The 21,497-nt window shown below is 40.2% G+C and overlaps 1 protein-coding gene across 4 annotated transcripts in view; it reads right to left on the minus strand.

Annotated features, from left to right (window-relative positions):
- LOC119478354 (cell migration-inducing and hyaluronan-binding protein-like) overlaps positions 1-21,497 on the minus strand; it is a 207,291-nt gene that overhangs the window by 89,972 nt on the left and 95,822 nt on the right. For all 4 annotated transcript variants that reach the window (XM_037753061.1, XM_037753052.1, XM_037753078.1 and 1 more), the window contains exon 2: positions 11,523-11,694. In XM_037753061.1, coding sequence (XP_037608989.1) covers positions 11,523-11,577 — 55 coding nt within the window. In that variant the 5' untranslated portion in view covers positions 11,578-11,694. The remainder of the gene's footprint in view (positions 1-11,522; positions 11,695-21,497) is intronic.

Here is a 21,497-nt window from a genome sequence, read left to right on the forward strand (position 1 = left end):
TTTAGTTACGTGACTCGTCGGCATCGTCAGTCCAACGAGTCATGTGAGTCGTAAGTATCGTCAGTTGCGTGTGTTGTGGAATTTCTTTCACAGGTTAACTCATTCAGCAGGAAGGAAGAGGCCCATGAGCCGTTGATGTTTTACGCAGAAGGTTTTATTGAAACTTGATCAAGGAAAATTGTCAGGTCTCCACCAGTGAGGTGCTCTGTGACCTTGGTTGCCCCAGCAACAGGCTCCTTTCACTAACTGCAGCTGCACAGATAAGCCATCTCACCCTCATACAGGAATGCAACCCAATGATGTCAGCACGAGGGACACGCTGACCCCCGACCCAGCCGAGAGAGGAATAGACGGAAAATTCCATCACAACGTGAGTCGCTAGTCAGTGAAGTTAACGTCAACAACGACCGTTTCCTAACCCTACCTAAGTGGTTGTGTTGCCTAAACCTAACTTCATGTATGTAAGCCGCATATATTGAGGTATTAAGCGAGTTTAGGGAGTGAGAATGTGTTGTCGTGGTAGACCGAAAACACCAATGCTCACAGTTTAGCTCCTTATTCAACCATCTGGCTAAACACTCAACAACAAGCAGCGTTCTGTGGCTTCATATTGTTTGAGGAGCCAAAAGAAAAGAAAAGTAGAAATATTAGAAATCATCAACAATGGTTCCAGTAAGAGAAATTAAATATTAACAAATCCAAATACTCAACTCTAATGAGCTGATCTGGGTGCTGAATCCTAAAGAATGTACATCATTAGGACAGCACTCCGGTTAAATTAGTAATTAAAAATGTTTAAATGAATTCTTTCATCAGAGTTAATAAGAGGATTAAGAGACAGTTTGAGTGGTCATAAAGTTGCAAAAACCAAACCTCCAAATAATTAGTTTTCCAGAGTTGCCCATGAGGGGAAGATGGAATCAAAGGCAATTCCAATCACGGATGCTCACGCAGTCCAGGCTGAAGATGTCAAAACACCACTGTGTAACTTTTTCTGTGTAAAAGGGCTGGGACTGTAGCCTATATATCAAACTGCTGAAAGTTTGGACTGAAGGACTAAAGGTAAAAAGCTATTGCTTTTATTCCAACTCATACATTAAATAAAACTACGTAGTTAGGTTTAGGAATAGATCAACTTGGTTAGGCTTAGGCAACAAACTACTTAGTTAGCTTTAGGTAAAGATCGACTTGGTTAGGCTTAGGCAACAAACTATTTTGTTAGGTTTAGGAATAGATCAACGTGGTTAGGCTAAGGCAATAAAACTACTTAGTTAGCTTTAGGTAAAGATCGACTTGGTTAGGCTTAGGCAACAAACTATTTTGTTAGGTTTAGGAATAGATCAACTTGGTTAGGCTAAGGCAAGAAAACTACTTAGTTAGCTTTAGGAAACGATCGACTTGGTTAGGCTAAGGCAAGAAAACTACTTAGTTAGGTTTAGGAAACGATCGACTTGGTTAGGCTAAGGCAAGAAAACTACTTAGTTAGGTTTAGGAATAGATCAACTTGGTTAGGCTTAGGCAATTACTTATTAGGTTTAGGAAAAGATGGTGGTTTAGGTTAAAATAAGTGCTGTAATTTAAGTACAGAATTTACGTGACAACGACGTGGCTGCAAGACCTTTTTCTTTGTGGCTTATTATTATCATCCGACAAATAATTTGCTATTTCAGTGATAAACTGGTGGTGGGTTTGTATTTACACTTAACTGTGCTGGCATTACAGATCAACCTGTGATCAGATTACCTGGTTGTCGCAGTAACGGGAGACTTTGAGGACAACAAGATGAAGCTATGCCGTCTCCCTGAAAGCTTTTTGTCTTCGCTAATCAAAGTCATGCATTCTTGGTCAACTTCAGTGCAATTCACTGCAGCATTGATTTCTTAAAAAGAAAACAAATAGAATGAAAAAGAAGGCTGTGCTGCATCGAGGCAGTTCTGACAGCACTTAAAGAAGGGAATTGGAAGTCTGAACGCTGCTATACACTGTGTGAAATGGAGAGGAAATGAACTGATGGCACGGCTTGTCTAAACAAAACAAATCCATCTTAACAACACATTTGCTAATGAGCTGAAGCTGCTTAGAGCTTGTATTTTTCACACATTTTGCACATTTCCATTTCCATATTTCCTACTTAATGTGTCTGACTATGAGGCTTGTCTCTATATCCACTATAAATCATCCTCATTTGCTTTTTTGGATTATTCTTTGATGCATTCTTTTACTGTTTGCTTTTTAACGTCCCAAAAATGACAGGGAATCTTAAACTTCCATTTAATGAAATTGCAAAGCAAATCAGTGTCCCCCCATTTCTGTACCTTTCTGAAACTGACGGTGTGGATGTTCTGAACAACTAAACAGTTTCCATTTCTAATGTGGTCAGACAACAGGTCGTAGAACCTTCCAGAGATCAGCTGCCAATCAAAATCGGGCCACTTTTGCATTATTTTATTTGTCTGCTGAAGAAGTGCATGCTCAGACATATACTGAAGCCCTAAACGGACATGATGCAAACATGTTTTTAATGCCATTATCTCCAGATCACAAGTAAATCATCTCGAGTTAACAAAGCTTGTCTTCTCGAGATAATGGCGTTAAAAACATGTTTGCATTATGCCCGCTCAGTACAATGACGTATTAGGGCTATTGTAGGTAAAAATATATATATATGCAGCCGGAGTAGGGGATTAATATTTTGCGAGAAAAAAAGCAGGATTCTTGAGATTAAGGTTGAAAATTTACGCGAAAAAAACAAGGAAAAATAGTGGAGGCAAAACCATGGTAACGCCAGCCAACATCTGAATTCCGTTAGATACATATACACGTCTTCTTTCATGTTCATTGTGTTCTTTTATGAACATAAGTAAATACTAATATTGTAGAAGTTACAGGAAAGATGAGCAACTTTTATCTTTGACTACGTGAAGGCGTGTCTTTTATTTCAGCAAAGCTAACACTAAAAAACGTTTTTCCAATTTTTTTTTTCGTAATCTTACGACTTTATAATCTCAGAATTTTTTCTTGTAAATTTGGCACTCCAAGGTAAGAGAATATTCAAGTTTTTTTCGTGTATATTTACATTAATCTCAGAAAGTTTTTTTCTCTGAATATTACCCCCCTCCACTGGTTCCGAAATTATTATTTTTTTTACCTAAATTGGCCCTAATACGCCGTCATAGTTTAGGGCTTCCATACGGACTACATGTACATGATATCAGCCCAATAATGGTCCAATGTCAGGTATGACAATTTGTGATGTTATCGTGTGGAGCATCATAGCGGAAGAAAAACAATTCTGTGTGTTGAAAGAAAAAGAAAAAAATTACAACATCAAAATTCTTTGATGTGCTCCATGATACATGATCATGGAAGTCTGTCTCCCATTCATCCTGCAGGTCATGAATCTAACTGCAACCATGGTCAGGGTTCTACCATGTTGTCTAACTCAAGTCATGGCCGGAATTCGTGTCACTACAATCATCTGAACTGACATAGTGCAATCTTGAAAGACATTAATGGGATGTAGTCTAATTTTGGCATTAGGTGGTGCTATTTTCTTTTTTACTCCCCAGTTGTTCTGCTACTAAAGGTGCTAAATTCGACATGCAGAGCATATGAGGATTGCCTCCCCACGGGTCTCAACATGGTGACAGCTGAGCCGGCGTCTAGCAGCCAACGGCGCTAATAGCGCTAACAGTGCAAATAACGGCAACAGAGCTAACCGCGCTTACCTGAAGGGGGAACCGGAAGGGGGCGCTACGCTTCCGCGACGACACCATGGGTCGGGACGGCGTTATCAACAGAAATATGAAACATCACATTCTGCGCAACAGGTGACTTCACCAAAGGAAAGAACTACGAGACCCTGGGTGTTGCTGTCAGATGAAAACTTCTTATCTTATCTTATAATGTCAGATTTTCAGGAACGAACAAAAACAAGCTCGTATTAAGTTTAGTGACAATGCAGAATTTAAATAACCCAATGAAGATTTAATGAGCAGAAAAGATGAGGCAATTTCCTAAACCCATAAAAGGAGAACGTAATCCAATTTATCTGAAGAGGTAAAAGTCACTGTTGTTTTATATCAGTTGGCCAGAGAGGAACAAAATAACCGTTAATTCATACGAAAATGTCTCATATTATTACTTCCACTTATGCCGCTACCTGATGTCACTGCTTTCCTCTGTGTTTTGAGCTTCTCATTGAGATGCAGCCCCCTAAACCTCCAATACAAAGCCAAGCTGTCTCAGATTGAGGTGCTCTTGTGGTTGCGATTAAAAAGATTTGCTTACGGCTCAGAGAGCCTCTGTTTGCAGTCACAATAAAGCCGCAGTTAAAAAATAACAGTGAGAGAGAATTAAGAGATATGTGTAAGTTAATACTTTTTTCTAATACCTTGAGCGCTATTCCACAAACAAACAATTGTGGTTTGTATTCATTCAGTCAAACATTAGAGCAGTAGTCATTGCAGACAATCCTGGCAGAGATCAGTGTTGGATGAAAAACAGCCAAAATGTAGCCACTGAATTTAGAAATTTAAAGGTCCCATATCGTGCTCATTTTCAGGTTCATACTTGTTTTTTGTGTTTCTACTAGAACATGTTAACATACTGTAATGTTCAAAAAAAAAATGTATTTCCTCATACTGTCAGTCTGAATAGGCCTGTATTTACCCTCTGACTGAAACGCTCCGTTTTAGTGCATTTTGACGGAATTGCAACAGAATTGCAATGCTAGGCAACAGCTTGGGTCCATGTGTACTTCCTGTCAGCTGATGACATTCACATACACTGCAACCAGGAATAAACTGGGACACACTTATAATATTTACGTTTAAAACTGTGTAAAGGGACTAAATATTGTATATTTGTGACATCACAAATGGACAGAAATCCTGACAGCTTGTTTCAAATGCAGAGTTTCTGAATACGGGCTGTGTGTATTTCCCTGTGGATTGAGCGTTTCGATACTTTCACAGTATTTATATAGGGCTTAAGCCTGTTTTATAATAAAAACATGAAAATCTCACTTTTTTATAATATGGGACCTTTAAAGGATAATTTTATCCAAATTGCACACCAGAATAACACATTCTATTTCCCTCTTTCTCATGTCATGTAAGTAGTGGGTTTCATTTGTCCACTTTTTGTGACTCTGTAAGCCCTGTCTCCTAGAAATTGCATTATATGTTACATTATATAATACGTTTTGGAGAAAAGGTATATGCTGCCTGTGTTGTCGTGTCAAGTTGTTGTCGCTAAATTATGAGCAGGCTGTGATAAATCCCCGGAAAATCCGATGTGACTATAGAGTAGGTAGACACTTTTATTTTGGACGGTACAGCTGGAGTACATGGTTTTCTCCAGACAGTTGATGATGTGAAAGGCAAACACAGGACTTTCACCCAGGAGACCGCTGTTTATTAGGGCTTCACCTATCACCCCGATTCGATGCTATCATGATACTTGGGTGCCGATTCTACACGTAGCGCGATTGGATTTATTTATATATATTATTTCGATTTTTGTTAACTTTTTTTTAACACTAGACCATGGGAAAAAGTTGAATCATACAATTCTAGGGACTTTGGAAAATATCTAAATGAATACAGTAAGAATGTTTGTTTTACAGCATGTATGTAGTCAGAGATGTCCTGAAGTCAAATATATCAGTCATTGTGAGGCATTATTTTTTTTTAAGACATTTCCCTCACAAATTAGTGGTATTTTCTTTTTAATTTATAAGGGACATGTAATGTTTTATACTTCTGGTGAATATAATCCAATCGCTCTTATTTCCATATATGTATTTTGTATATACAGTTCCTATTGTTAACACCTTATTTTGAAAAGTGGACGTAGTCCCACGTGTCTACTTCCTCTAATTTCTCCAAGGTGGTCTCTAGCTCTCCCGTCAGCTCTGTTCTCTTTATCCATCCATGGTCAGCTCCATCGGGGCCGTTTGAATGCAGAGAACATAAATGTCAGTATATGGGTGCTCTACAGTTGTAGCGTCGGCCCATTTGACCATGGAGATGAGAGCGATGGCCGGCTCGACCGCAACGTTACTGCAATACGAAAACGTTTCCTGTCCGTGACAGAGTTAGCATGCAGCTTTAGCCGTGATGTCTAGCTCTGCCTTTCCTGTCAATGTGTGAAACCCAAAGTGTTTCCATTCTTTACTGGATGTGTAGTGTTTACCATTTAACATGTGTGGATGCAGGTCGTATCCACGCTGACCCTCCAACGTTTTCTTCTTTTTTGTTTCGGCTCGCGGCTGCCGGCTTGTTTGTTTTGTTTGAAGGATACGGAACGGATATGACATCACCTTACTCAGACTACAACAATAAAAGCGGTAACTTCCTTCTACCTCCACATAGACTCAAATGAAGGAAATATATCGATTCTGGCATTCAAAAATGTATTTCAAAATCGTAAAAAAAATCGCGATACATAAGTGAATCAATTTTTGTTTCCCACCCTTACTGTTTATGAAACTAAACCTCAACGTTAACTTTTTGTCACGTCATTAGTCATGTGACTCATTCCAATCATTAGTCTTGTGAGTCGGTCAAGTTAACATCAACCACAATCTTTTCCTAATTTGATGAGTTGGCAGTGAGAATGTGTTATCCCCAGGACTGGTCCTGCAGCAACATCAGCCACATCTGTCAAAGCAGAGCCTCAACTTTGCTTCTTCTTCTTCTTTCCGTTTCATGGAAAGATTTCATTAGAGGTTGCATACTGCCATCTAATTACAGAGGCAAATGCACGTGTTGAGGGGGACGTGTATGAATTAAGGTTAGGGAAAGACTGTGGTTTTAAATGTTAATAAAGTAAACACATTGTGTCTGTGCTTCAGATCGCTGTTTAACTATCACATTCTTTCCCTAACTTTAACCAAGTGCTTTAAGTTTCCTAAACGATGTTAATGACGCTCTAGCTGCCATGATATTGAAGGAAAATAAATCAAATACATTGTCAGTGAACATAATGCGGGCGGCATTATTTTTTTAATCTCAATGCTGTGAGCAACACAAACTAAATTCCTTTCACCTCCATTGCAATGAGGTAAGAAAGAAAATAATGAAAATAATGAATATTATACTTTTTTTGTTTTGACACTTTCTGCATCTTCCCATTGCACTTTACAGTATTCCATCTCAAAACTTCTGGAAAAGGCTTGTTTCACTCAATTTTATATTAATTTTGGGCAAACCAACCCCTTTAAAGTGGCAGTAGGCAGTACATTTTTGTCATCATTGGGCAAAAATTCCATAATAACCTTTCAGTATATTGTAATTCAAGTGTTCTGAGAGAGAACTAGACTTCTGCTCCTCCTCATGGCTCTGTTTTCAGGCTTTAGAAAGCCTAGCCCGTGACGGTAGACTTCGACCAGTCACGGGCCATTTCAGAGAGAGAGAGCGTTCCTATTGGCTGTGCTCTGGTCATGTGACCGAAACTTGGCGTTCCTTCAACCCATCTCAACCTGATCTCAACATGGCTGTCACAAACGTTCTCATTTTACAGCTAAACCGTGAACTACAAGATGATTCTGAAAACATCTGAGGCGAGAAATAGGCATTGCAGTAACAGAATATTGATTCATATTTGATCAGTGCTGCCTAGTTTGACCATTTAGTCGGAGTTCACGAGTGATTGACAGCCGGCTCTCATAGACAGCAGATGGACAGCGGACTCATATCAGCTCTTACTGCTTGCTTTCCTCCAGTCTGAGAAATCTTGCAGATGCCGTTAGGAGCACCGGAGGACACAGAGGAACATGATTTTTTTCAAGTTACCTGTTTCACGTACTACTGTCACGATATAGCTGTTTTATAGCAATAACTTTTTTTAATCATATTTGCTCCAATCTCACCTACTTCCGCTTTAATTGCAATTCCACATCCATTAGCAGCAGAATATCCTACACGTATGGGCATACCTTAGGTACAGTCAGTCTGAAGGCTACAGGGCTTTGGCAGCAGCATCTCGTTGTGCTGTGGCTCAGGGACTAATCCATCATTGTTCTCGACAGCTGCTGTAGTTTACATACGGAGCAGGCGCTACATTTGGGTACACTCCACTGCAGATTTTTTGACTAAAATAATGTACAGTGATGAGTCTAACACAATGTAACAAGGCAGGATAAAGTGATAAAGGCAACAGAGAGCTGACTGGAGAGCAGAAAGAAGTGCAGTAGTCAGCTAGTGGTAGTGCTTATCTTAATGGTGTCAGGCTACACACAGCCCCATTAAAGTATAGCACTGGCATTGTTCTGTCTTTTTATTGTTATCAATGGATCCTATTAAAGACCAAACCCAACAATGAATGGAAGCTACAAAGTAGTGTCTGTGTATCCAGAGCCTGATATAGCTGACTCCTCTGTGCCACAAGACTCCAACTGATGTTCACAAACTGTAAAACGTCCCATATCGTGCTCATTTTCAGGTTCATACTTGTATTTTGTGTTCCTACTGAACATGTTTACATGCTGTAATGTTTAAAAAAAACTTAATTTTCCTCATACTGTCTGCCTGGATATACCTGTATTTACCCTCTGTCTGAAACACTCCGTTTTAGTGCATTTCAATGGAATTGCAATGGAATTGCAACAGAATTGCGTTGATGGGCAACAGTTTGGGTCCATGTTTACTTCCTGTCAGCTGATGATATTCACATACACTGCAACAGGATATAAACTGGGACACATTTATAATGTTTATGTTTAAAACCGTGAAGCGGTCTAAATATTGTATATTTGTGACATCACAAATGAACAGAAATTTAAAAAAGGCTTGTTTCAAACGCACAATTTCTGAATATGGGCTGTGTGTATTTCTCCGTATATTGAGCGTTTTGATAGTTTAACAGTATTTATAAAGCACTTAAACCCGTTTTATAATATAAAAGACCTGAAAATCTCACTTTTTACAATCTGGGACCTTTAAAGTCCAATTGAAATTAAACTGCAGTTTCTTTTTGTGCTACAACATACAGAACTGCTCTGTACATTAACATGTGTGGTGATATTCTCTACTTTTCATGAAACCCAACAATGAAATGATCCTACTATGTATCACATCAGTGAGCCACACTGTTGCATTTTGAGTAGCATTTGCTAAAAAAGACTCCAATGTCTAGCTGTTTTAGGAAATTAATGATTGAACATTTTTGAAAATGTAAGTATGAATTTGTGGGGCTCAGGTTCTATCTGGTCAACGTCACCTTGAAGCTGCTTCACATCCTCCCGCATCCATTTACTTCTATACAGTATGTTCACATTCTATGTACAATTTTTGGTCATATGGATTGTCCATAGTGTAATTTTAATATGTTGTTTATTCTGTACACATTACATCTATTGCATGTCTGTCCATCCTGGGAGAGGGATCCCTCTTCTTGAGGTTTCTTCCATTTCTTTCCTGTAAAAGTTTTTTTTGAGGGGAGTATTTCATGATTTGAATCGAGGGCCTAAGGACAGTGGGTGTCAGATGCTGTTTAGATTGTAAAGCCCCTTTAGTCAAATGTGTGATTTGTGATATTGGCCTACATGAATCAAATTGACTTGACCTGGGGGCAGTGCAACCAGCTGTAAACATGACACTGACATGATCTTAGGCAGTCGGTTTGGCAAACGTGTCAGTTGTCTATTTACACAGACAAAGAGCAACATTAGTATTCAGTCACTGGCACTGTTCAGACCTGGTATTAGCATGCGTCCTCAGTGATCCGATCACAAGGGGACAGCTCTAAGTACAGGTGTGCATTGAGGACGCATTGAGATCTGATCTTTCAGACCACATTCAGAGGTGGTCTGGGCCACATATGACCACATTCTTTTAGCAGTGTGTAGTGAATGTGTCCTGGGCCACATTAAGGACCGCCTACTCATCTGATGTCCAGCTGTGATCCACGGGATCACCGCGCTCCTCAGGTGAATAAACAGGCAGACACGGGCGCTTGTCACCTTTGGAAACGGCCTCTGTGATCTACTGTATCCTGTCGGTACAACTGTATTGTATTGAAATATAGCTTATTTATAGGCTACATATCTACAGACTATCAGACTGGGCCTATAGCCTACAGCATCCACTTAAAATTCTCACTCTTACTTACAGAGCACTGCACGGTCAGACTCCTACATATGTGGCCGAACTACTTCGCCCTTACACATCAGCTCGACCTCTTAGGTCAAACATGAAAAACGTCTGTCCCACACACTCGCCTTTAGACCCGTGGCGATCGTACTTTCGAGGCCATAGCACTTAAACTCTGGAATGCTCTGGCCGCACCTTTACGGTCTGATGACTGTGTGGACTCTTTTAAAGGTCAGTTAAAGACTCACCTGTCTAGACAGGTGTTTGGGTAACCTGGATGCACCAGGCCTGCACTTAATGTAGTTATTATATACTTTTCTCTATGCATTGTGTTTTATTTAATCATTTCTTAATAACGTGGCTCCTGTGGTAACCACATCTTTATACAAGCTCTTTCTTGTATGTTTGCATAATGATCTTGTTAAGATCATCACTCTGTGAGGTATGTCTGTGAAAAGCGCTATATAAATATATTTTACTTACTTACTTACTTACTAACTAACTATGTCTGTCTGCTGCTTGGTGCTAGGTAGGTAGAGCACGGTGGGTTTGTCAGAGCTTTAGCTGCCTGCTGCAACTCCAAGTTACACTGATGAGAGCAGTGAAATTGAACCAAACACACACACACACACACACACACACACACAAACAAACACGCACACACACACACACACACACACACACACACACATACGCACACACACACACACACACACACACATTGTTTAAAAAGACCTTTACAAATCACTGTGACATGTTTTTGACTCCAGAAAGGATCAGAGTTTGTGATTTCAGTTGGGCTTTAAAAACACATAAAAGATCTGTGCTGTTGCGATGATAGGTGACATTCCAGTGTAGTTGAAATGTATTTCAATCTCTGTAATAGTTACGTGTCAGGCAGATGTCACTGAGCATGCTCAGAAACATGCTAAGAAGAATAAACCACATTGACCATGTTCATTATAATGACAAGAACAAACTGATTTTAAAAAAAGACATGAAATACATAGATTATGTTTGAAAGTGACACCATTGCTTTCAGTGCCATTTGTTTGAAAACATTAGATTTGTATTTCTTCAAGACTCCCACATGAATATTTCAGTTACTCAGTTTGCCCCAATTTACCCTCCCTTTTATTCAAAAAGCAGAATTTTCAGTCACGTCTCGTTTTAATGCATTCTTTTCACTTCATTTGAAGGCCAACATCATGAAATATGGATGTTTAGCTAAGATTTTTTCTCTTGCTTTCTATCTCATTTTTACACCCATTTCTCTCTCTCTCTCTGAGTAATGTGAGTCAGTTTAATATCACAGTGTTTTATAGGGTGATAGAATTGTATTTCATTTAAAAGTGTCTTCAGCCCATTGTTTTTGAGAAAATAAAAGAGAAGTAAAAAGAGGAAAGAAACGTGTCCTTGACTCACCTGCTTGGATGCTGGGGAACAGCAGAGCTGCCAGAAACACGGCCCATGTCTTCATCTCTCTCAGCCCGCCACTGACCAACTTCACAACTGCAGGCCTTCAAAGGTTGCTTCAGACTTCCCAGCGGGCGTCACGTCAGAGGGGGGTTTCACAGTTGGGGACCACCAAAGGCACCTAGAACATCAGATTGAAATGCAGAAGACTCAGCAAGACGTGTACAAATAGGTGACTCCCTGGTGAAGAAGCACAGCCGGAGGTCTGTCACAGTTCTGGACAGTGTTGTCGCACAGAGGAGGAGTTGGCTTTAGCTTTATGTTCAGAGAGGTTATGACGTCATGATTTAGGGAGGCAGCAGAGACACTTTGAACTACTGTTTTTCCAGTCCGGTCTCACTCGGTCAAATTTCGATGCTTTGTCACACCCCTCGTTGCCTGATACCGACGCACAAGACACCCTTTAGCGTCTTGTATGAGACGCATCAGGCTTTCAGTTAACTCCAATGTAAACCCATCCGTGTCGTTAGTAGACGCCAAGATCTGGGCCACACAAGGTCACACAGGTTCCGCAGCGGCGGCTGCGGAACCTGTTGTTTTTTATTTTGGCGTCCGTGTTAACAGGTTACAGCAGCGCGGATCAGCTGCGTCTCTTCTACAGATTCGAGGTCTCGCCTATTTTTACCACGAGCAACAACAGACAGTGAAAGTGATCGTTTGATAGTATATTGACATCATAACACTAACATTACTACAGTTTCATTGTCTGTATCTGTAGAGTATGTCACGGACATGAAAAAACAAAAGATTTATTTTTAAATCAACACTTCCTGCTTCCGTTTCAAAATAGAAGTGCTCTAGCGTTTTTTCTGTGGACAGAATTCCTTCATTTGTTAACACAAATTCTGAAATATTTGCAAGACAGTGTTGTAGAACATGCAGTGACTTGCAGGAGCTCCATGAATGAATAAAGTACGGGGTTTTAATTGTGGATCATTACTATCATTTACAAATTACCACACGGTTCTTAACCTTTTTCTGTCTAAAATAAATATTAATGAATATTTATTAACTCTATGTAGAAAGAAAGAGCTGGCAGCAGCACCGGAAATGCTGCCAGTGTGGATGCCACACGCGTGAAATACGCAGTAGTTCAGTGAGGCAGCAGTTCAGCGAGGCAGCCGCCATGCGCTGCTCACACGGGCAGTCTGGCCCAAGCGGATAGAGTAAGTGCTCCGGAAGTTCATTCACTCCGTACACATAGGGAGGCAGTCGGGCTGGATGGATGACACACAGTAAAGTGGTATCGGTGCCGTTGTATCGGAGCCGTTTTGCGAGTATGAGTACATGTACAGTAACATCAGACCATACTCATTTTAGATGTGTACCTATACACTAATGTGTGGAAAGATATTACACTTTCACATTTAGCTTGCAACATTGTACAAAAGTATTTCCTTTCTAAAGTAATTTCATATATTTTTCTCACAATTTTAGCAAACAATGCAACAGTTGAGTCTCAGTGTGAGCTGCAGTAAGATAACAGGATGAAGTTGGAAATGGTTTTGCTTTCTAGTCTCGGTGTTGACTTCTTGTCTTGGACTCAATGCTCGACACTGAGTGGTGTTGACCACGGCCCTTCAGTCAAGCACGAGTCTCTGATAAGGATGAAGCTTTTATCACAACATCATCACCATGTGCTAATTTGCACACACTTTTACACGCTACGCTGAGCATGGGAAAATACTGTGATCTTCAGACATTTTTGGACGGATAAACAAATGTATGTGCATCTGCAATTTACCAATTACACCGCAGTCATATTGTTCTCCACTGTTTCAAAAGGGGCACTAACCCTATCCTGAACTGTGAATAGCCAAATTTGGAAACACACTCACGAGTCTGGAAGGTCTCGCTGCCAAGTTGGCAGCAGGTTGTTCCTGACCGCAGCTACATAAAAAAAAGTCTGTAAAACATGCCATGACATTTAGCATTTTTAATTACTCATTTAACAGCTGAAGAATGTTTACTGCAGATTAATTCACGGAAAGGAACAGTATAGTTGTGCCTCGTGAAGATTCTCCTATACCACTACATGACCTCCAGAAAATTGGCTGAATTGCTGTAAACTGTTCAGCATCCTCATGCTGGCTTTGATTTGATTTAATTAGCTCACGCTGCCATGAGCTCAGTAAGAGGCCACGGGCATAAAAGGAGCGCTATAATAATTAATCATCATTTGTTTTATCGTGCAATTAGCTCGCTGTTTGACTACTGGTGACAGAGTTAGTGGGAGTTTCTCGGTGCAGTCAGCCGTAGCGTGCTGGCCTATTTACCGTGCATGTAGATACACTGTTCGCGCTGTCTTAATGAGCCAGACACGGTCTTATATTTCATTCAATTTGTTTGCTACACTGCTAATACTGCTCTATAATTCTTGCCAACACACTTCCCCTCTGTCCAGATGTCTGCTATATATGAATGCAAGTGTGTGTATATGCTCTGCAGTTGATCTGGCTGCGTGCAGCTTATAGTATGTATGTGCACACTCACAGGTACAGTATATATAGTAGGGATGCACCGATACCACTTTTTTTCAGACCGAGTACAAGTACAAGTGTTTACATTTGGGTACTCTGCACACCGTGGACAAATGGTTCGCTGCGTCCTCTCTCCCCGCCGGGGAGGAACGGGGCCCCCTGCTCCTGGTGCGACTGTCGACCAGGGCAGACTGTCCTCAGTGCGCCCCAACCGCGTCGTGACGCCAGACGGGGCTCGGCCCACGTAAAAGGCATCAGGAGTCTGCGGTGGTGTCGGCAACCCACCCGACCCACCTTGAAACACGGACCAAGGAGTCTAACGCACGCGCGAGTCAGAGGGTACAAGCAAAACCCCGTAGGGCAATGAAAGTGAGGGCAGGCATCCGCCGGCTGAGGTGGGATCACCACCGACCCGTGTCGCCCGCATTGTCGGGGAGGTGGAGCGCGAAGACCTGAAAGATGGTGACGAGAGGTTAACGTCACGTTGCTGTAAAGTGGTATCGGTGCTGTTGTATCGGAGCCGTTTTGCGGTGCATCCCTAGTATATAGTACTATTGTATATAGTAATCACTGGTAAACATTTCTCCCAGGTAACCTCCTCCGCATATCAATATGAATCATATGATTATGTCGTCCAGCAGCAGATGAATCTCTGAGCTGCAGCGCCAACAAATGAAAATAAAAGATTCCATTTCTTCTTGCTGACAAAGTGCCCGTTTTAACAAATATGTGACTTCTGGTGGAGTATTCAAATAAGCAGCAACCTTGCCATATGGAAATCACTGTGTTTATCTAATCTGGTTTCTAATCTTCTGTTTGAAGGGGGAGTTCTGGTGGAGAGCTGTTTGGGAGGCTCCAGAAAGGAGTAGTTTAATTTCACAATAATTTCCTTCATCATTCATCCTACTTTGAGATTGTAGAAAGATGGTCATTTTAGGTTTTACACAGCACTATCACTAGCCCACCCACAACGCAGACTGTAAACAGTCCTGAACTAAATCATCTCTCAGACGCTCCTCCAGACTAATTCAGATCAAATGAAAAACTGAGACAATTGTGGACGCCTGAGATCAGAGAATGTGAGTGGCCAGCATTCTACAATTACTCTGCTCCACTTCGCTCCATAGAAAGTATGGTGAATGCTGCCCCTTCACAGTTGCATTATGGGATGTTAGCATGAGCATAATCCCTCATTGAACAGGAAAACTGTGTGGACACAACGCAGTCTCACGGCAGTTTCTGAAATTGTCACAAAATTGAATCTATTTGATTCTAGCACAGACACAAATTTACCCTTTTTTTAGCAACGGTCTGTTATACATAGCAATGGTCTGCTATAAAGAAATTACAGACCGTAGAATGCCGCGATTGAACAATCAGAATTGAGTATTCAACACAGTCGTGTAATAACCAACACCTTACTATTCATTTATTGAAAAATAACACACTAGCATACTGTTTTATAATGTATAAAACAAATAAGAGACATCAGAACATTCTCGTGGGTCATTGTTTATTTTATTGAAAACATGGCTGCAAATTTAAAAAATCTAAACACAAGAATCACTCAATGTCTTCAGTTCCCGAATGAATGAATGAATGAAGCAAAGACGTGATCATCAGCACTGTACGACAACAGCACAGCAACATCCTGCAGGCTGATCCTGAAAGAGAAAGAACAAACTTCAACAACTTGTGTTGTGCTCTTCAAACATGATGCAATTTGTCAGTAAGATCAGTATTCATTTCGACTGGGCTTATGGATTTATGAAAAACAAATAAAAAGAACTGCAAAGTGGTTTTGTACATTTATGAAGCCTTTTATGTGGAACACTCTGAACCTGAACTGCAGTGATTGTTAGACTGCATTTATTTGTGAGATCAAGATTGTTTAAATTTCCAGAGGAACAGGGGTGACCCACACATCTGGTGGTGTGGAAGTAAATATGGGAGAGTGAGTGATTACAGGGCTACATTCCAATTAAAGCTGAAGTAGGCGAGATTGGAGCAAATATGATCAAACAAAGTTATTTTTATAAAACGGTCGCTATATCGTGATAGTAGTACATGAAACAGTTAACCTGAAAAAATCATTTGCCTCTGGTGCAAAAATATACTGACTACTGTCACTTTAATGCATTATGAGTGTGATTGTGTCATGAGGGGGGCTCACATGTTTCCTTCTCAGGGCTAAAAGGCTCCTGACTTGGCAGTGAGATCTGGTTCAGTACATGTGTTTTCTGGCTCACAGTCAAGAATGCAGCCTCAGAGGAATACACTACACTTTGGATCACTATTGTAATACATACCTGGAAAAAAATAAATAAATAAATAAACATCTAGCGGGTCATTGGCCGGCTCACTACACATTATCCCTTACTTAAAGGTCCCATATCGTGCTCATTTTCAGTTTCATGTTTGTATTTTGGGTTTCTACTAGAACATGTTTACATGCTTTAATGTTAAAAAAACACATTCTTTTTCTCATAGCGTCTGTCTGAATATACCTGTATTCATTATTAGACACTAAGGAGCAAGTGCACCGGAAGTTCATTCACTCCATCTACGTGTGCTTATACACGCCTTCATTTCATCTCACATGACTAGTGCAACGCCAACCTGATCGTCTGCAGTCAATCCAGAATGCTGCCGCCAGACTACTCACAAGGTCAAATAAACGGTGATACTCAGATCTCTTCATCGACTCCCGGTAGCCTATAGGATCCACTTTAAAATTCTCACTCTTACTTACAGAGCACTGCACGGTCAGACTCCTACATATGTGGCCGAACTACTTCGCCCCTTACTCATCAGCTCGCTCTCTTAGGTCAAACATGAAAAACCTGTCGTCTGTCCAACACACTCACCTTTAGACCCGTGGCGATCGTGTTTTCGAGGCCATAGCACGAAACTCTGGAATGCTCTGGCCCCACCTTTACAGTCTGATGACTCTGTGGATTCTTTTAATGGTCAGTTAAAGACTCACCTGTTTAGGCAGGTGTTTGGGTAACCTGGATGCACCAGGCCTGCACTTAATGTATTTATTTTATACTTTATATTCTATACTTCCAGAGTTAATTAAAGTAAATAGTTTTTGTCACGTAAGTTCTGTACTTAAAGGTCCCATATCGTGCTCATTTTCAGGTTCATACTTGTATTTTGTGTTTCTAATAGAACATGTTTACATGCTGTAATGTTCAAAAAACACATTATTTTCCTCATACTGTCTGCCTGAATATGCCTGTATTTACCCTCTGTCTGAAACGCTCCGTTTTAGTGCGTTTCAACGGAATGGCAACGAAATTGCGTTGCTCGGCAGCAGTTTGGGTTCATGTTTACATCCTGTCAGCTGATGTTATTTACATCCACTGTAACAGGAAATAAACTGGGACACATTTAGTATGTTTACGTTTAAAACTGTGAAATGGTCTAAATATTGTAGATTTGTGACATCACAAATGGACAGAAATCCTAACGGCTTGTTTCAAACGCACAGTTTGTGAATACGGCCTGTGTGTGTTTCTCCGTATATTGAGTGTTTTGATACTTTCACAGTATTTATAAAGCACTTAAACCTGCTTTATAATATAAAAGACATGAAAATCTCACTTTTTAAAATATAGGACCTTTAAACCTAACTATGGTGATTTTGTTGCCTGAACCTAAAGTGACGCCAAGGGGCGTGACAAAGCGGCCATATGTGACAAGTTGGATGAGAATGTGTTGGTATTTTTTGTGAGATCAGGCTGTATTTTGGCAAATGCAGTGAAAAAATTGGATTAGATTTACGAGCAAATTAAACTTTTCGCACGTTACTACAGTCTATGAGCAGAACCGTATTAATCACAGTATCGTGTTTACATGGGCTCCACCTAACTTGCCTTAATCACATTATGACTGGATTACTGGTGTGTATTGATGTTCCCTGCATGAGAGAAATATGTTCCCCCACCAGGAGAGGATTACATAAAGGATTCATGACAAGAATCAGCTCATTCACATTGAAGCAGGGCGGAAGAATGGAACTGTGTAGCTTTGGGTGGTGGACGGTCAGATGCATTTAACTTCAACACTAATGGGTTCCATTCCAAACCCGTGCTAAGTGGTTTTCAGCTGGGACGAATGTTTTTCATTTCAGCCAAGGTTTTTTTTTTTTGTATTTACCAAATGACCAAAACCCCTCCTGCACCACACAGTTTGACTTGCACATGCGTGAACTTTTCATGAGGTGAATGCTGTTGATTTCTTTTACTGTCATGTGATTGAATTCATAGTAGAGAAGAGATGTTATGATGACACACAGAGACAATGATTTAAAGCCCAGTGTGCTCACAGATGACACTGAAGAGTTTGCACATACTCACGTTCAAAAAGAATGTGACGTTTTTCGACCTGCCGATCAAATGCATTCTGGCAGATCACACACACACGTGTGTGAGCAAAGGCAAGAGCCACTTAAATGAGACATTCATGCATTATTAATAAAAGCTTGTTCTGACTTGACTTTCTTGAATTCTAAGTAGAGCTGTGATAGAGCAGCACCAGTCGCCAGTCAGTAAGCCATGCAGCCACTTTACTGTTCATGATTCCTCAGTAGGCCCGTCGACATGATGCCAAGCAGCCAGTCTGGAAGACAGTCAACTAGGGAGGAGGTTGTGTTTGCCTGTGAACCACATACAGAGTGTGTGTCTGGTGGTCTCTCTGTCTACGTTTAAAAAATGTTTTTATGAAGTTTAAAATTAATCTTTTTTCTCTGTTTTGGCTTTCAACATGGCTTTACTTATTATCAGGTCCATAACCAAGATAAGGTCCATAAAGTTTTTGGCAAGCTGGCCAAAAACTGGCCTTTCTTAAATTATTTTTAGATTTTTTTTTTTCACAATTTATTTAATTCTTTGTTATTTTTGTTGTAGAGCACTTAAAGGTCCCATATTGTAAAAAGTGAAATTTTCATATCTTTTATGTTATAAAGCAGGTTTAAGTGCTATATAAATACTGTTAAACTATCAAAACGTTCACTATGAGGAGAAATACACACAGCCCGTATTCAGGAATTGTGCGTTTGAAACAAGCCGTTAGGATTTCTGTCCATTTCTGATGTCACAAATATACAATATATAGATCATCACACGGTTTTAAACATAAACATTCTAAATGTTTCCCAGTTTATTTCCTGTTACAGTGTATGTAAATAACATCAGCTGACAGGAAGTAAACATGGACCCAAACTGTTGCCTAACAACGCAATTCCGTGGAAATGCACTAAAACGGAGCATTTCAGACAGAGAGTAAACACAGATATATATTCAGGCAGACAGTATGAGGAAAATAAATGTTTTTTTGAACATTACAGCATGTAAACATGTTCTAGTCGAAACATAAAATACAAGTATGAACCTGAAAATGAGCACGATATGGGACAAAAACGATTTACTAACTGACCTTCAAAAGAATCCACAGAGTCATCAGACCGTAAAGGTGCGGCCAGAGCATTCCAGAGTTTCGTTGCTACGGCCTCGAAAACACGATCGCCACGGGTCTAAAGGTGAGGGTGTTGGACAGACGACAGGTTTTTCATGTTTGACCTAAGAGAGCGAGCTGATGAGTAAGGGGCGAAGTAGTTCGGCCACATATGTAGGAGTCTGACCGTGCAGTGCTCTGTAAGTAAGAGTGAGAATTTTAAAGTGGATCCTATAGGCTACCGGGAGTCGATGAAGAGATCTGAGTATCACCGTTTATTTGACCTTGTGAGTAGTCTGGCGGCAGCATTCTGGATTGACTGCAGACGATCAAGAGCAGACATACTGAGTGAGGCGAAAAGTGCGTTGCACTAGTCAATGTGAGATGAAATAAAGGCGTGTATAAGCACACGTAGATGGAGTGAATGAACTTCCGGTACACTTGCTCCTTAGAGTCTAATAATGACACAGAAGGGGTTTCTTTCACAACAATGACCCGCTAGCTGTACATTATCCCGCTTATTACACGGCTACTTACTTAAGAAATCAATAAATTGGACACGAAACTGTTGCAGTGTATGTAAATAACATCAGCTGACAGGAAGTAAACATGGACCCAAACTGTTGCCTAACAACGCAATTCCGTTGAAATGCACTAAAACGGAGCATTTCAGACAGAGAGTAAACACAGATATATATTCAGGCAGACAGTATGAGGAAAATAAATGTTTTTTTGAACATTACAGCATGTAAACATGTTCTAGTCGAAACATAAAATACAAGTATGAACCTGAAAATGAGCATGATATGGGACCTTTAATTTATTGATTAATCTACTGACACGTTATTTGGCATTATACTGGAACTTTTTTGATAATAAGTTGAACATTTAAGTAAAATTCTAAGCAAAAAATGTCCTAAAATATTCACTGGTTCCAGCTTCTCAAATGTGAATGCCAGCTGGTTTTTGATGGTAAATCATATATATCTGGATTTTCAGACAGAACAAGACACTTTTTCAAATTTTTCTGACATTTTTTGGACCAAACGATTAATAAAGTAGCCAAGGAAATAACTGGGAAATTAATCCAAAAAATCTAGCCTGGGATTAAAGACTTTGACCAATCACAGGTCATTTCAGAGAGAGAGAGAGAGAGAGAGTATTCCTATTTGCTGTTCATTCAACGGAGGCAGCTGTCAATCACTCACAAACTCCAATCAAACGGTCAAACTAGGCAGCGCTGATCAAATATGAATCAATATTCTGTTACTGTAATGCCTATTTCTCTCCTCAGATGTTTTCAGAAACATCTTGAAGTGTACTGTTTAGCTGTAAAATGAGGAAGTTTGTGACCCGCGCTGCCTAGTTTGACCGTGAGTGATTAACAGCTGCTCAGAGACGGCAGGCTCCAGATCAGCTCTTACTGCTTGTTTTCCTCTGGTCTGATGCCATTAGGAGCACCGGAGGACAATGGAGGACACAGAGGCACATGATTTCTTCATTACCTGTCTCACGCACTGCTGTCAGGATATAGCGATAATGTAAAAATAACTTTTTTTAATCATATTTGCTCCATTTCTACCCACTGCTGCTTTAACTGATTAACCTTTCACTTCTAAGAGGAAGAATGTGTAGTTTGCTCTTTAAAACATAATGCAGTCTCACTTTAAGAAGGTTTTCTGTCCCTGTGATCATCCATTTAGTATGTTAATATAGTCGATTACACATTGCATGACACGTGCCATCGTTGAATGATATTTATGTTAATGCTTCCAGACAAGTGTAAGAGCATAATTTAAAGATTTTATCAGAGGTCTAAATTCATCTAAATTGCCATTAGCTTTGGTTATCAAATGGCATTTTAATCAAATAACTGTTTTATCCTGTGAAACCAGAAACGGAAAGATAATTCAATGTCCACACCTCTCGTTGGACTGAAGCAGCCCCGAATAAGTAATCACAGAGAGTCAAAGATAACAGAATA

Source organism: Sebastes umbrosus, chromosome 2, assembly GCF_015220745.1.
Source record: "Sebastes umbrosus isolate fSebUmb1 chromosome 2, fSebUmb1.pri, whole genome shotgun sequence".
NCBI classification, from domain to species: domain Eukaryota; kingdom Metazoa; phylum Chordata; class Actinopteri; order Perciformes; family Sebastidae; genus Sebastes; species Sebastes umbrosus.